General features: G+C 36.0%; 3 protein-coding genes across 3 annotated transcripts; 1 reads left to right on the top strand and 2 right to left on the bottom strand.

Annotated features, from left to right (window-relative positions):
* Positions 1-1036: 1036 nt before the first annotated feature.
* On the bottom strand, positions 1037-1588 carry LOC125220324 (uncharacterized). Its single transcript, XM_048122483.1, has one exon. It carries the CDS (start codon positions 1586-1588, stop codon positions 1037-1039), a length of 552 nt encoding a protein of 183 aa, XP_047978440.1.
* Positions 1589-7120: 5532 nt separating this feature from the next.
* On the top strand, positions 7121-10872 carry LOC125221665 (transcription factor EGL1-like). Its single transcript, XM_048123858.2, has 8 exons — positions 7121-7541; positions 7736-7990; positions 8730-8826; positions 8985-8999; positions 9083-9139; positions 9236-10048; positions 10146-10583; positions 10661-10872. The coding sequence occupies exons 1-8, from the start codon at positions 7423-7425 to the stop codon at positions 10730-10732; spliced, it is 1866 nt and encodes a 621-aa protein (XP_047979815.1). The 5' UTR covers positions 7121-7422; the 3' UTR covers positions 10733-10872.
* On the bottom strand, positions 10848-13778 carry LOC125221664 (uncharacterized). The gene is made up of 6 exons (XM_048123857.2): positions 13389-13778; positions 13250-13290; positions 12118-13105; positions 11937-12049; positions 11680-11857; positions 10848-11550 (listed from the first exon to the last, which is right to left on the bottom strand). Exons 1-6 carry the CDS (start codon positions 13501-13503, stop codon positions 10943-10945), a joined length of 2043 nt encoding a protein of 680 aa, XP_047979814.1. The 5' UTR covers positions 13504-13778; the 3' UTR covers positions 10848-10942.
* Between the last annotated feature and the right edge of the window lie 2573 nt (positions 13779-16351).

The raw sequence follows: 16351 nt of genomic DNA, 5'->3' as shown, positions 1-16351 counted from the left end.
GCTACCTGCGCGGGTATAGATGTTAATCCCGATAATACATGCTATTATTAGTATTAGCGATATACCATCTTTTAATACTTTATAGTATCTAAGAGTTCTAAGAGTTCTTTTGAAACATTTTTATTTTCCAACGAAAATGCAATTGAAAACTCACCAGGACTAGCTATAGAGTGTCCCTCACTTTTATTTTTAATCTATTCAAAGTTTACCATCCATATTAATACAGTAAACTAGGGAACATTGTCGGATATTAGGATTTTCAAATTTTCTATTAGGGTTTCGGATCGGGTACAGGTACCCACAATCCCGATATACGAGATACCTGATACGGGTATCGAGTAATTCCGATATGTTGCAGGGCGGGTACTGGAACAACAAATTTGCCTAAAATTGGGTACGGGTACCCGACTTGTCGGTGCGCGTACCCGCAGGTAACCCGTTTCGCCACCCCTAGTTCCACCCTAGTGTCAGCCCAATCAATTACCCAATTTTCATTTAATTTTTAATATTATAGTATTTTTTTATGTTTTCACATATTATAAATAGCAAAATTAAATATTAAATTAAAGAAAAAGCAATACATACATTACTTAATTAAAAAAAGGTACAATTTCAACGACCACTATGTGCCCAAACTTCTTCAACCATGTCGGTCAAGAGTTGAAGATGGGCTGCGCATGTTCTGCATGTAATCTCACATTGACTCCATACGGTAAACCTCGAATGACTGGCGGGGTTGCATGACCTGCGCTCAGTCCGGCTTCGTCGTTGGACCAATTGTCAACTCTTGGAACATCATCTTTAATAATCATGCTGTGCAAGATGATATGCGCGCACATGTCATTGGCGATATGACTCCTGTACCAGGAACGAGCCAAACCTTTCACTATTGTCCAACGCACTTGAAGCACACCGAATCCTCACTCCACGTCCTTCTGTACAGACACTTTCCATTGTCCAAAAAAAGCTCTATTCGGATCCGTTGGCCATGAGATCGTCTTCAGGAAAACTGGTCATCTCGGGTATATACCATCGGCTAAGTAATACCCATATGATGTTGTCGTCCGTTGGCAGTGAATTCGATAACCGGACCGTTGTCGTTGCATTGCTCGGTGAAGAGACTCGACGTGTTCAGCACGTTGATATCGTTGCTTGACCTGGCCATGCCTAAGTGAGCATGCCAGATCCAAAGACGGTGGTCAACGATGGCTTCAAGGATCATCGTCGGGTGGGTACCCTTATACCCACTGGTGAATTGGCCTATCCACGTTGTCGGGCAATTCTTCCACTCCCAGTGCATACAATCTATGCTCCCTAGCATTCCAGGAAAGTCGCGCACCCTCTTGTGCATCTCCATCAGGAACTGGCAATCAGCGGCATACGACTTGTACAAATATGTTGCGCTTAAGGTGTCAACCGCGCCCTCACAAAAATTTGCAAGAAACTCCCGCCCAGTATTATCCCCGGCGTGAAGATACTCGTCGAACATGTTCGCCGTGGTGCCGTAGCCCACTACTAGAAGTACTTGTTGCGTGCGTCCATCGTCTGAACAATGCAGAGAAACAGTTCTTGCCGCATCCTGAACCATTGGTGAAAAACCATAGGTCCCCGCGTCATCGGCGAAGTAGTCTTTAAACAGACGTTGATACGTTGATGAGCTACACCGCTCTCAGCGGACGGATGTTCGGTGGCGGATGGGCCTCGAGACCTGCTCTTCGGCCTACTCTTGCTCTTGTATTGCACGAATACTAGCTAGAATCTTGTCCCCTAAAACAAACATTATGCGCTCCATAGTTTGATTTCTATCCTCGCCGTGAAACATTTTGGAAGAGTGAGTGAGTGAGTGAGAGAGATTTGAGAGATGTTGTGTGTGAGTTGTGTGAGAAATGAGTGAAAATGAGGTGTATTTATATATTAAAAAAAAATTAAAAACACATCGCTTGTCCTCAACCGTCCTAGTCCGCGGTCCTAAAAATTGTATATTAAACTCGTGTTATTCCAAATATGTCTATATTTTGGACAAATAGAGTATGTACTAAATTTTGTAAATGTGCAAAAGACCCATTCACCAGTCCAATCCCTCGAGTGGTCTTTTCAAAACACGTACACCCCCTTCTCAAGGTAGTTGAGTTGTATTATTTTTTGGATTGTCCCAAGATAGTTGGGTCATTTACTTTTTTTGCTAAAAAGTCTATTTTCTCTCATACTTTACTCTCTCTTCATCTTTCTTACTTATCATCTATCTTACTTTACTCTCTGCACTCTAACCTTTACCATTTCAATTTCTTAAATCTCGTGCACAAAAGAAATGTTTCAATCACCTTGGGACGGATGGAGTATATATTTTTAGAAAACACTAAATAAACTACTTCATCCGTTCTATAAAAGTATGCACTCTAAAACTTTTTAGTGCCATAAAAGTATGCATTTTCTAATTTTAAAAACTTTTTTTTTCTATTAAGGTGAGATTCATTCTCAATTAATTATATTTTAATATATTTTTTATATCTCTTATTTTATTAGTTATGCATTAAAAATCATGTTCAACTAGAAGTGCGTAATGTCGTTGGAGAGGGTATAGCTAACTTCAAATTTTTTAAGAAATTACGAAATGTAAGAAAAGTACACGAAATGAAGAAGTTACGGAATTCAATGTATATTAAGTACACGAAATTTTTGGGCTTTGATTCTATCGTAATTTTGACAACCAATTTTTACCAATTTTAATTTTGAGATGAGAATTCAAAGATTGGGTTTTGACGAGTTCGAAGAAAAGCATTTTTGGCGTATTATTGAACATTTTTCTGCGGACAAATTTTGTCGTTCATTTAAAATCATGGTGCCAAGAACAACTTTTGCATTCAATTTAACAGTAAAAGAAGAGTAGTATGACTTTTTTTTTTAATAAATTAATACGAAGGAGGAAATTATAAATAAATTCTTAAGAAATGAGGAAATTATAACTAATTTCAAGAGGGCTCAAACTCGATACCTCATATACTAATGTCTAAGTTCTTTGCCACTAGGACAAAGGCTATGGACAAGAAGAGTAGTATGACTTGTTACCTCACGTTTTGTTTATATCCACTAAAAGAGCACTATTCAGCTAGGTAATTATATGATAAAATTATTGCCGAGTTAAAACTCGCATTATATAATTGATATACAATTGGTTAATAATGGGATACAAGCAAAATAAAATATAATAATGTAGAAGGAAAGATAGAGATGAAAAGAAAAATTAGTTAGAAACTAATCAGATAAAGGTCAAATCCTTAGCCTCTGTTTATCATAATTTATTAGGAAATATGATTAATATCGAATTAATTATTATAAAAAAATAGTTACAAGTATAAAATAATACTCTTCCCATCTCTTTATGCAATTATACTTTAATCACTTTTTATTTTTATAATTTTCTTTTATTTTACTAATTATGCATTAAAATATGTGTTTTACAAAAGTTCTTATATCTAAAAGAGTGAGAGAATAATATAAATCCTAATTTTTCATAACTACTCATCAACCATAATTTTAGGGCACATAGTTTACAAAAATCAGTCTGCATTGTTTTCAATCTATGACCCACTCTCATGCCATCAAAATATATTGAATCTTTTCGCTCGAAATCATTAATTTGATTAATAGGAAGTTGCTATTTGATATTGATATTGAAACATTGATTTATGGACTGTATCGTTCCCCAACTCTTCAAAAAAGATTTGTCTTTAATTCTTCATCATTTTCTTCCATGTCTTCCAGTCATTTTACTCGACCAAGAATGACGCACACTTTTTTTTTTCTTTTTCTTCTTTCAATTTTTATAATAACAAAGTAGAATAAAAAAATTGAATTTTTCTAATATTTTTTTAACATGACAAAATGAACTAAAATAAGACTACTTATTTTATTTTATTTTTACAAAAAATGAACATAAGAAAAGATACGTATTTCTCAATGTAAACATTGAAAAGCATATAGGTGTACAAACTATAGACGAAGTGTCTTTTGACTATGATACCACTTGATGTAATCCTCGCCGGTAGTGTACGAAAATAGAGATGCGCAACATAGGAACGCCACAGGAATGAGCATGAAGATAATGATAGAACTCGATAGGATGGATGAATGATGTCATAAATGGAATGGTGAATCATTTAATAAGTCATGAATGGGTAGAATGACGCCACAAACTAGGTGATGAACCATTTTTTAAGTTGATAAATTGAACCTTGACCACCATGCTTAAAGGAGACAAGACAAAGGGAGTTAAAACTCTAATTGATAATCAATCTCACTACCAAAAAAAAGTTGAAGTACTGACAGAATTACCAACGGTGACCTATCCGCCGGTAATTACGATGGCTTACCCACTGAAAATAGTGTTAATGACGGATTTGAAGGATTATCGAAGAAATTTTCGTAGTTCGAAGCTAAAAAATTAACGACATGTAAATTACTAATGAAATTTTTCGTCGATAAACAGTTGGTAACACAGTAAAGACATAAAATTTCTTCGGTAAATTCCGTCATGCAGTACATTGGCGCCCCATTCAAGTCGACGTCGAACCATGACCCAACTCAGTAGTTGTCAAACTTCCATAGGACAAGCTCAATCGGATGATGTTCCGGAGTTCAATGTCTACAATTCGTACTCCTCAGCTGAGACAGATAAATTATTCGAGATATGGGTTTCAGTTTCGGAAGAGGACAAAACCATGCCCAAGTGCCCCCCCCCCCCCCCAACCTCCACCCCCTCCCCCGCCTCCTAATGTGAGTATTTTATTCAGATATTTATCCCACGTACTCAACACCACATTAGTTGAATGAATCCGCAGCAACAAGTTGTGTATTACTAGATGATTGAAGCCCTCCAATGTCAATTGGGTATACCGGTGCAGCCGCCGCAATAGTTTTCAAAATTTAAAATATATACTCCCTCCTCCCGCTAATAAATGTCCCAATTTTGACTAGTGAATTTTAAGAAATTGTTTGACTTTATAAAAGAAAATATGGAAAAAAAAATCAGAAGAACGTGAGTCCTACTTTTATATATTGATTTTTTAATAAAATGTGAGTGAAATGAATTAGTGAAATGTGGGGTGTACTTACCAAAAAGAGTAAAAGACGAACAGATGAAAAAGAAAAAAAAAGGATTTTTTTTATTTTTATTGGATTTAAATTATGTAGGTTTTAGTTTTGAGGATTTAAATTATGTATGTTTTAATTTTAGGAATTTGTAATGTCAATTTTGGATTTTTTAATAAAGTTTTATTATTAACAAAATGTTTTATTAATTTTATTTTTAAATTGAAATCCAAGCGATCGGAAAATAAAAAATTGGTTAATATATTCAAGATAATTACGTATTTATAAAATATTGTCTCAATTCATCCTATTTTACCATATCCAAGGTGTGATAGGGTTACGAAGGATGAACCGTATATGAACATTTCCAATAAGATTTCATTCTTGAATAAAAATTCATTTTCTGATTATTTCATCTATTCCATGACCAGAACATGGAAGGATACACGTTACACCATGATTTTGAATCAAAAGAGAGATTTTAAGAAATGACAGATCTTTTCACCCGATTATAACTGAGTCGGTTCTGGTGTATCGTAAGGGAATTGCCTTTTCTATTGATTCCTACGGATTGGATAAAACACAATTCTAGAATGAGGCTAGGGATGAATAGAAAAAAAGCATCTTTATTGGTTCTACCTCATATTTTTATGAACAAAATTAAATTATCTTTTATTAAGAGATGGAATGAAAAATAATTAAAAATAATGTAATTTTCATAAATATTAAGGGGCGAGATAGTTTTGGGTTCCTTGTTGTGGATGCTTTCATGCCCTCACATCACCCGTCCAATATTACATGTTCTAAATTTCTCAATATATGATACTCCCTCCGTTTTATTATAAGTAAGACATATTTCTTTTTAGGCTATACCAATGAAATAATCCCCACGTCCCAATAAATATGAAACATTTGGTTTCCAGCACGAGATTTTATGCAGTGTTGTTTTGTGAGTTAATGAAGAGAGAGTAAAGTAAGAGAGAGGAAAAAATATAGAGAGTGATGTTTCCATTTTAGGAAACGTTTCATTTTTAATGGGACAACCCAAAAAGGAAAACGTTGCATTTCTAATAGGACAGAAGGAGTATTTTCTTTTATGACAAAAAAAATATTCTATTTCTCTCTCATTTTATGAATTCTCATATTTTTTTCTTTCTATTTTTTTACTCTTATTTAATTGTCTCTTCATTTAACTACTACCAAACACTACTATCTAAAATATGCGTTCCAAAGAAAAGTATAATATGCAATGGGACGAAGAGAGTAAAATAATTGCATTCATGGAAAAAGGGTCTTTTCCCTTCGGACCCATGTTGCATTTATACCTAATTCTATTTCTTTATACCGACAAATTTATTAAAGAATAATATTTCCTCCGTCCTCTAAATTTTGTCACCATTTGACCCGCACGGATTTTAAGAAATGTAATAGAAAGTGAGTTGAAAAAATTAGTGGCACGTGAGTCCTATTTTTATATATTAATTTTAAAATAAATGTGCCTGGGAATGAGTTAGTGGAATGTAGGATCCACTACCACAAAAATGGTAAAAATAAAAGGTGACAAATTTTTAGGGACGGACGAAAAAATGATAGGTTATAAATTTTGAGGGACGGAGGGAGTAATAAGTAGTACTCCCTCCGTCCCGGCTAAGATGACACATTGCTTAGCCGGCACGGGATTTTAGGAGTTATTGGTTAAAGTGTTTAATTGGAGAGAGAGAAGGTGGGTGTAAGTATTAAAGTAGAGAGATAAAGAAAGATGAATATTTTAATAGGAGTGAGAAAAAGTGGTTGAGTGTATTAATTGGAGAGAGAAAGTTACCAAAAAAGGAAATGTGTCATCTTAGTTGGGACAAACTAAAAAGGAAAACGTGTCATCTTAAATGGGACGGAGGGAGTATCAAACTTTTGTACGGAAACCCCACATGGATATCGACCAATCGAGATTGCCATGCGTGATTGTTGATGTGTCCAAGAAATTAAATTTAAAAATAAAGGATTAAAAATAAAACACTCTAAGCTAAGATGTAGAACCATGTCACACCAAATGAATTCCATTATGATTTCACCAAATTATCCTTGGGATTGTACAAGTTGAACTCTTATCAATCAATCTATGCAAATTTCTTGCCGTGCCCATTGCAAATCAGAGCTCTGTGGTCCACATAAAATTTGATAAGTCTTCGCAGCCTTTTGATGATAGTCGGAGTATATCTTATTCTCAATCAAAGATGGTCAGCCTTTCAAGTTTAAATCTTTCTTCCCATCATTACTAGATTTGGAAATTTGGTTATCCACCATATAATCCAGGCTGTAAAGGGACAGAGTTCAACAATGGCTACTGCAAATGAAAAGGGTGTTCCAGATGATCTCAGAGAGCAGCTTGCTCTTGCAGTTAGAAGCATCCAATGGAGTTATGCAATTTTTTGGTCTTTTTCTGCTAAACAATCCGGGTAAAGTTGTGATCTTTACTTTGTAAAAGTACAGAAAGGATATTCTTGAAATTCAGCTTTTTCTACTTTTATTTTTTTCCATTTGATCCAATTTCATGGAATGAAGTGTTTACATGATTGCATTTAAACATTCTTGTTTGTGGCGTTGACTTGAAAATTATGGCTAAAGATAGTTATATTTGGTGGGATTGTAGGGCGTTGGGGTGGAGTGAGGGGTACTACAATGGAGATATCAAGACTAGGAAAACAGTTCAAGCTGTAGAGTTGAACTCGGATCCACTGGGATTGCAGAGGAGTGATCAGCTAAGGGAATTGTTTGAGTCTCTTTCATTAGGTGAAAGCACCCCACAGCATAAGAGGCCTACAGCTGCATTATCCCCCGAAGATCTCACTGACACTGAGTGGTATTTTTTGGTGTGTATGTCGTTCGTCTTCAATGTCGGCCAAGGGTAATTCACTCCGCTCACTATTTTCGATGTGATCAATTGATTGAGCTGAAATTCTGTGTGAAGTAGAATGGAGTAAGGGTTGTGTGAGTACTTTGTTACTATGAGGTTTTGTTGTTTGAGTTTCGGGCATGGTTTTGTGTTGAACTTTGGTGGATTAAGAATTTTATGAATACTTTGTTGCGATGTGATTTTGTTGTTTGAGTTTTGGACATGGTTTTGTGTTAAACTTTGATGGATTAAGAATTGTATGTGTACTTTGTTGCTATGTGAATTTGTTCTTTGAGTTTTGGACATGGTTTTATGATAAACTTCGATGGATTAATAATTGTATGAGTACTTTGTTGCTATGTGCTCGTGTTGTTTGGGTTTTGGACATGGTTTTGTTAAACTTTGATGGATTAAGAATTGTATGAGTACTTTGTTGCTATGTGATTTTATTGTTTTTGAGTTTGGACACAATATTATGTTGGAACTTTGATGTGGGGGTGTTACGGACTCCGGTGCAAGGAAACTTGTCCTACATCAGTTGTGTAACACGACAACTTATTGACCAAATGGGATCTCCCCTAATAGGTTAGGTTAGTTTTTTTTAGATGAGTTCTTATGTTTGGTCTATAACAGGGGGTAGTGTTTTTTATTTCAAAAAATGAAAATTTCGATTATTGACTTCATGTGATGATTCATAGACCTTTCAATTGAGTATAGAGCATTTACCATGTTGATTGATTGGGATTGGAAGGTTGCCTGGAAGATCGTATGCAGAGAATCAGACAATCTGGCTGCGGAATGCTCATCTTGCAGACACGAAACTCTTTGCTCGTTCTTTGCTTGCGAAGGCAAGTGTTAATGTTTCTTAATTTGTTATAATGGCGGCTTTAGATATCTGGATATGCCCTTTGGTAGGTTAGTGGGAATGTTTTCTGACTCTTCATTGCTTCTCGTTCTATGTGCTTATCGTTATGGCTGGCTGCTTGATTCACGTTGCTGTTACCAGAGTGCTTCTTTGCAGGTACTAAGGCTGAGCTCCAACCCTTAATACTGAACTATAACATGAACAATGTTTGTGTTTATACGATTCCATGTTCTTTGCAGACAGTAGTGTGCTTTCCGCATTTGGGAGGTGTGGTTGAGCTCGGAACAACAGAACTAGTACGCACTGTGAAATTGGCTCTTTCTATTTATGAATTTCATATGCAAATTAATATTGTTGGTTGTGTATGTCATATGAATATGCTTTTCTTGAAGGTTCCAGAGGATCGGGGTCTGATTCAGCATATAAAAAGTTCATTCTTGGAGAGTTCTTCCGATACTGTCATCAATCTGAGCCACGACCTCGTCTATCAAGTGCTCGATCGCTCTAATATCCCCGAAAACAATCTTGATGAAGTGGAAGTGTATTCTCCTGACACCAGCTCGGATGAATTCGCAGACAATGTGCTAATAGAGGGATCATGTTTAGCAGATGGCGCTGATGGAGAGACGTCCCAGTTGCAGAGCTGGCAGTGCAAGGACGACGCTGTCAGCAATGGCACAAACAATGCCACGAGCTCCAGTGACTGTGTGTCTCAGACTCATGGGAAACCGGATGTGAAAGTCCAAGAATTTGGTGAAAAGAAGGCGAGTGCTGCTAATTGTGTGCCCGTCAGTCAAGAATGCAGCCAGCAGACATTGCCTAGCTTCAACGGTGGTGGTGATGTCCATTACCACTGTGTGCTTTCAAGCCTTTTGAAGAGCTCCCACCAGCTGATTCTGGGGCCTTACAGAAATGGTAAAAGAGGATCGAGCTTCATCAGCTGGAAAGACAGAAAATCGAGCCCTCGATTGCTCCAGAGCGCATCGCCACAGTGGCTACTAAAGAAAGTGCTCTTTGAAGTAGCTAGAATGCATGAAAATGCCCAGATTGAATCTGCCAAAAACAAGGACAGATGTGATGACCGCTCTCTACAGCAAGAAGGCGAGGAAGTCGACAAAAACCATGTCCTGTCTGAAAGGAAACGGAGAGAGAAGATAAGCGAGAGATTCGCCATTCTTGGATCATTGGTTCCATCTGGTGGCAAGGTAGTTAAATCTTTGGTCTTCAGATTAGTCCCCCTCGTGAAAAAACAATCACGATGTTGTAACAAAATTTTTTATTTCTTCAACTTTGCTATTGCAGGTTGATAAAGTATCAGTACTTGATCACACAATAGAGTATCTGAGAGAACTGGAGAGGAAGGTGCAGGATCTGGAAGCGTACAAGGAAGCAACAGAACGAGAAACGACACAGAGCAGGGCCCACGATGCCATGGAGAGGACTTCGGACAACTACGGACACAGAAAGCTTGGAAGCATCACAAAGCTACTCGGGAACAAGAAGAAAGCTAGTGATGTGGAGAAAACTGCACCCGAGAATAAGAGGACTCGGTCGAGCTCATCGACAGACAGCATAACAATCAGCATCACAGACAAGGATGTGCTGATTGAGATGAGATGTTCTTGGAGGCAGTGTGTACTGATTCAAGTTATGGAAGCTTTGACTCAACTGAATCTTGAATCACAATCTGTTCAATCTTCCAACACTGATGGGATTCTCTCCCTCTCTATCAATGCCAAGGTTTGTTGAATTTTAGCATTATTTTATTTTGTTGGTACATGTAAAGAAAATGTTGATTTTAGTTATATGATGTGCAGAGCAAGGGAGTGAAAGGTGCATCAGCTGGTGCAATAAAACAAGCTCTTCAGAAAATTATCAAAAAAAATTGAAGATCATGCTCTGATTTTGATGTGGTTCATTTATTTGTTGTACAGGGTTGTATAAATTACATTAATATTTAATTTTTGCAGATAGTTGTGTAGTGTTCTTCTCCAACAGATGATGTTAATGAATCAGTTAATTTTCATTATATTTCCTTTCTACTTAAGGAAATTACTTGCAATATACATGTGAGATAAAGGTCATACTGAAATAAAGCACTACAAATTTACTTCTAATTCAAGAGCTAAGCTCACTAGTATTACATCAAGAACTGATTCCTCCAGAATATATTCTGATATGTGAAGGATGATCTCCTCTTTTTCGGGACGAACATCGGGCCACAATTGATGACCCGATAAATCTTGGGCAACAATCTGGTTTAAGGTCCTTGTCTCTGTTTGAGGAAGCAGATAGAACTGAGCATCTCTCTTGATCTCATCAACTACAGCTTCTTCCAGTGGAAAATAACAGATTCTTGGCTTTGCAAATGCTGGCCAATATGGTGATAAAAAGTGGGATCGCTGTGTTTCGAGCAGGACTTCATTGATGTGATCGAAGAGAAGCTTAGTGTCGAAATGAGGTTCGAACTGCAGAAACTGGGCTTGATCTAACAAGGATGGATGAAGCAGATGTTGGGAAAGTAGCCTCATTGCTGAGAGCTGATCCCAGTTTAGAGACGAAGCTTCAAGTATCAAGCGCACATAGTTGGAGATCGTGTAGTCTTGATCGTGTTTGCATGGATCGTATTCCGTTAGTATAACTTGTGAGGGAAATGCTAATTTGTGCTCCTCAAAGTGAAGGCGCCTCGGTTTCAGGGTTCCACGAGCTACAAGATGGTTCGACAGAGTATTAGTTTGTGGATTCTATCCATATTACAATGATTACTTCAATCATAATCTAATGGATATTAATCAAGCAAAATTTTGTCAGTGTGTGTGTGGATCTTGTTTCATACCTGATTGAAACGTCATGTTCGATGGACTGCTGGGGTCTTCTGCGAAGAACTGGTCGAGGACCGAAACCGGGCTTTGATATTCTTCTTGATATTTGTTGTTGTCACTCATGTCTAATGTGGGACTAGCTGGAAAATCATCTGCTACATTTGAGAATGTCTCATTCTCTGAGATTGAATCCTGCTTAAAAAAGAATCAAGAACAATGATGCAAAATGATGGCATATGTCTAGACTAGAAGGAGATGAAACTACACTTACCATTAAGGAATGCATTAACTTGATCTTGGAAGGTCTTTCTGCATTGCTGATCACTGCATCATGTGCTGCTTCTGTTTGGTTATCGTCATCCGTTCCTGCAACATTAGGCATATCTGCAGAAACGCAACTGATTCAAGAAACGCGTATTGACAAAAAAATGCTAGAACAGGATATCACCTACCATTGAACTTGATGTATGGAGATTGAGTGATCCCTTCTTCTTCGACGAGAGAGGAGATTGTCTCTGCCCTCAAACTACCCGTCATGTCACCACATGGACTCAGATAAATGCTCTCCCTGGAAGGACTGATCAAAATCATTTCAGCAGAGCCAGAAAAGTATAGGCTTTCCCTTCTTGGGCTAAAGCAAGACTCCATTTCTAGTGAAGACATAACCCTCCATGGATTTTGCAGCCTACTTGTTGCAGCAACATCCACTCCAAGTTTCTCAGACAATACATCTCTTGAGACGTCTATTTTCTTGCGAGCAGTTTCAGCCTCTCCGGCCACAGCAGGCTCCTTTTGCACCTTCATGGGGGCTTCTTTCTTGACCACCTTTTCCTTTGCCTTTGCATCAGTGTTCGAATTCAAACGACTCCTAGTTTCAACTCCACTATAAATGCAGCCATATCTGAAAATTGATCTTCCGTGGGGAAGTCTATTGCCCAGCAAATGGTCTGAATCTTTTTTTCTGTTGCTTCCAAAGGTGTGCTTCAGCTTCCTCTTTATCTCCCTGACAGAGAGAGACGTTACTCTCGATCCATCACCAGCCTCCCGTGATGAGCAATGACAAGCGTATCTTCCTGAATGCTGTCTCTTTTGAAGCTCAGCCTTGAGAGTTACTGCTTGTTTCTCAGTTTGAAGATTGTTGATGCAATTCTGAGGCAGGCAGTATGACTCGGACAACAATTCCATGACGAGCAAGTCCTTGTCCGAGCTCAGAACTTCCAATGCACTAGAGAAAGGTTTGGACCCGAATTTTGCCCCAACTTGTGCAGCAGGGCATTTGTGGTTAGAGCTCGTTGGATCATCCGACTGACACAAGCACGACTCATAAGTTCTTGGGCTAGTCTCCGTTGCTGCCTTGTGACTACTCTCCATTCGATGATTAATGTGTACATCTTCTTCTGGAGTTCGACATCTACTACTCGTTGCGAATTCTGCTCCATACTGATACAAAAACACACAATGCAACATAAGGTTATGGTAGAAAGATCTCAACAGGCATCCGAAACATCGCTACAAGCAGCATTAAGGTTAGAAAAGATCGGTCAATCAACTGTTTTTCTGAGTAAGAAAACTACATATGCTTACTTGAATTTTTCGACATTCTTCATCAAAGCTCGTTCGATGATCTGCTTCATATACATGTATGAGAAATGATCAATATAAATCAATCCGAATCAGCGTTGGGCGAAAATCGAGCAGCAATATGTAAAGTTAGGATTCTTACCTATCATCTCAGAGGAGAAGCCATTTTGGTAGACAAGAACATAATAGAGTGGATGCATACACTTGAATTCACATCTGCTTTTCACACCTTCTTCTTCACTTGTTGCTGTTGCCATCACTATCACACTTGTGCATCAACCTCAATAACTGCAAACACAACAAGTAAAACACAAGCTCTCAAGAAAATCCCAAGAAACTATATATGCATTCTTGCAAGTATGTTTTGAAGAAAAATATATTGCTTTTTGGGGGTTGTTTGTATGAGGTGGCTGCAGTTGGAGATGTGAGATTAGGAATGAAGAAGAGGAAAAGAATATAATTTGTTTGTATGTAGAGATTTGTTATTACTAGTAGGAGCATTTAATCGTGAAGGGTGTGACATTTGTGAGTATGGCCACCATCACCAAACAAAGTTTTTGGTTATGTTTTTATTTATTTAAATCTTGAATAAATATAAGGTAGTTGTTGTTGTCTAACTTTTTTGTCTCCCTTCACATTTTATTTAGAGGACAAAACACTTGTGACTATATTCACATAGGATTTCTTACCATATGTGATGTGGCTATGTCTGGTGTCACATCCAACTCCAACTATCAATCACTATAGATTGTAACCATGGTAAAATGTATGTGGTTGACGGTTCATGCGTTTCTGATAATGTGAAATTATATATATTATGTTTAAATGAAGAAAAATATAACACAACCGACTATTTTCTTTTTTCAATTGATATATGAAAAGAAATTTAGGCCGCATCATAGTGGACTCGAATACAAGATTTTTGACCTCATGAATTAACCATTCTACCACTAGGTTAAGACACAACATTATGTTATGCGTACCAAATGAGTCCTATATGAATATTCCCTCTGTCTCATAGAAATAGACTAATTAGAGTTGACACGAATTTTGATGTGTAATTGATAAAGTAAGTAAGAAACAGAAAAAATAGTTGAAATTGTGTAGTGGATGGTGAGTCTGTAAATGATAACGTAAAATAGAATGAGAATAAGATTATTATCAATGAATGTGGACTACTTTTATGTGACTTGACGAAAATAATAATATGGCATATTTACGTGAGATAGAGTTAATATAATATGTGATGAAGATACGCATTAAAAGTGTAAAAGTATTTAAGCAATTTGGGGTTGTGAAGTAGTAATTGAGGGGTCTAACACTAAATACACTAGGTCAAGTTGGGGCCTGAATTAATGGCTCTAGGTAGGAATGCAATTAATGGGCATATCAAATTGTACCATTTAAGTATTCAACAAACATTATTTTTAGTTTAGCAGTCCGTGGCTTTTTATAGGTTATACTAATATAAATAATAGGCAGGTATTCGCAAAGTACAATTGGTGGAGTAATAAAAATTATTATAATTTTCGTACTAATTTTCTGAAATACTACACCCTCCGTCCCATAAAAGATGTCACATTTTATTTTGTGCATTAAATGGAGAGAAAAAATATAATTTTTATATTAATGTGTGAAAGAACTTTTTTCAAAAAAGAAAATAATATTTCTTCTATTGGACAAACTAAAAAAAAAAGTATGACATTTTTTGTGGGACGGAGGGAGTACTAAATAAAACTACCATCAATATAGTTTCTTTAATCCGAATTTTTTTCCCGAAAGAACGAGTAGATAATTCTTTTTTCTCTACGCAAGAAGACTGAAGATATGACTCAGTTCTTTGGAAGCTTGCAAAAAGTTGTGTATAATTAGTTTAAAAATAATTAGAGTTTTAACTACTAGAATTTGTTATAAGATACATAAATATAATAGGATAATTAAACCCTAATTTATAGTAATAGTGTGAAAGAAAATAGCCTACTTCAACAATAAAGCTTTCTACAGACACAAACTTGGTCTAAATTTAGTAGACCTTATCCTTTGTATAAAAAACAAAATTTCTTAATTTGCGTATCTAATCTATATAAGCCACTAATTGTGACTACTGAGACCGAGGAAAATACTATATACTTCCTTTTGTTGTTAATTGATTTACGTCTTTTCGTTATAGAAGTTAAAAATAGTGTATAATGAACAAAATAAAAGAAAATAAAGTAAAAAGATTAAAATAGAATAAAGTAAAAATTAGAATTATTTTTTGCCAAACATAAAAATGATATAATTATATTAAAAATTTTCATATAGAAAAATAATTCAGTTAATATGGAGTAGTTGATAACCATCGTGTTCTATTTTGGATATATATATATTCAAGAATATAAGACGAGAACATTTTTATTGGAAAAAATACCAAAACACACTTAGGCCTCTCTCATGGAGCAGTAGTTAACAATTGGTCTTCTATTTTGCATATGGAAAGTTGAGCAACAAAATAAAAATAAAATAAAAATAGACTGAAATACTCCATTCATCCAACTTTATGAGTCCTGATCATTTTTGTACATTCATTTTATAAAAACCATAATAAATAATTTAAGTAGAAAAATAGTAAAGTAAGAAAAAGAATAATGTTGAGAATAGTCTTAATAACATTATTATCTCTCTTATTTTATTATTTTTCCACTTTAACTATTTATTATGATTTTTATAACACGAGTGTTTAAAAGTTACCGTGACTCCTTAAGTAGGACGGATGGAGTAATATTTTTGATAAAAAAAATTACTCCATCTCACATATGACGGTGAATAATAATGATTGCCTAATTAATTCGTTCCATATCGTTATACGTGCTATAGTTAAATCCAGTCACTAGCTATTTATGCTATAAAAGTCCTCCATATGACATAATAATTGCTTTAGTATATCAATGTACCTGGATACCTATAAAATCTACCCTATAAATTTGATATGATAAGATATTAATATTCAACCAAGATTCATAAGAAGCAAAACTGATATTAATATTCAACCAAGATTCATAAGAGGAAAAACTTTGACTAGAGTGAACATTGAATATAGTAGCTAACATAATTAAGATACACACT

Source organism: Salvia hispanica, chromosome 1, assembly GCF_029641045.1.
Source record: "Salvia hispanica isolate PSC_SH4W2 chromosome 1, Shi_PSC_v1, whole genome shotgun sequence".
In the NCBI taxonomy this organism is placed as follows: Eukaryota; Viridiplantae; Streptophyta; class Magnoliopsida; order Lamiales; family Lamiaceae; genus Salvia; species Salvia hispanica.
This window is presented reverse-complemented; position numbering and strand designations above follow the sequence as displayed.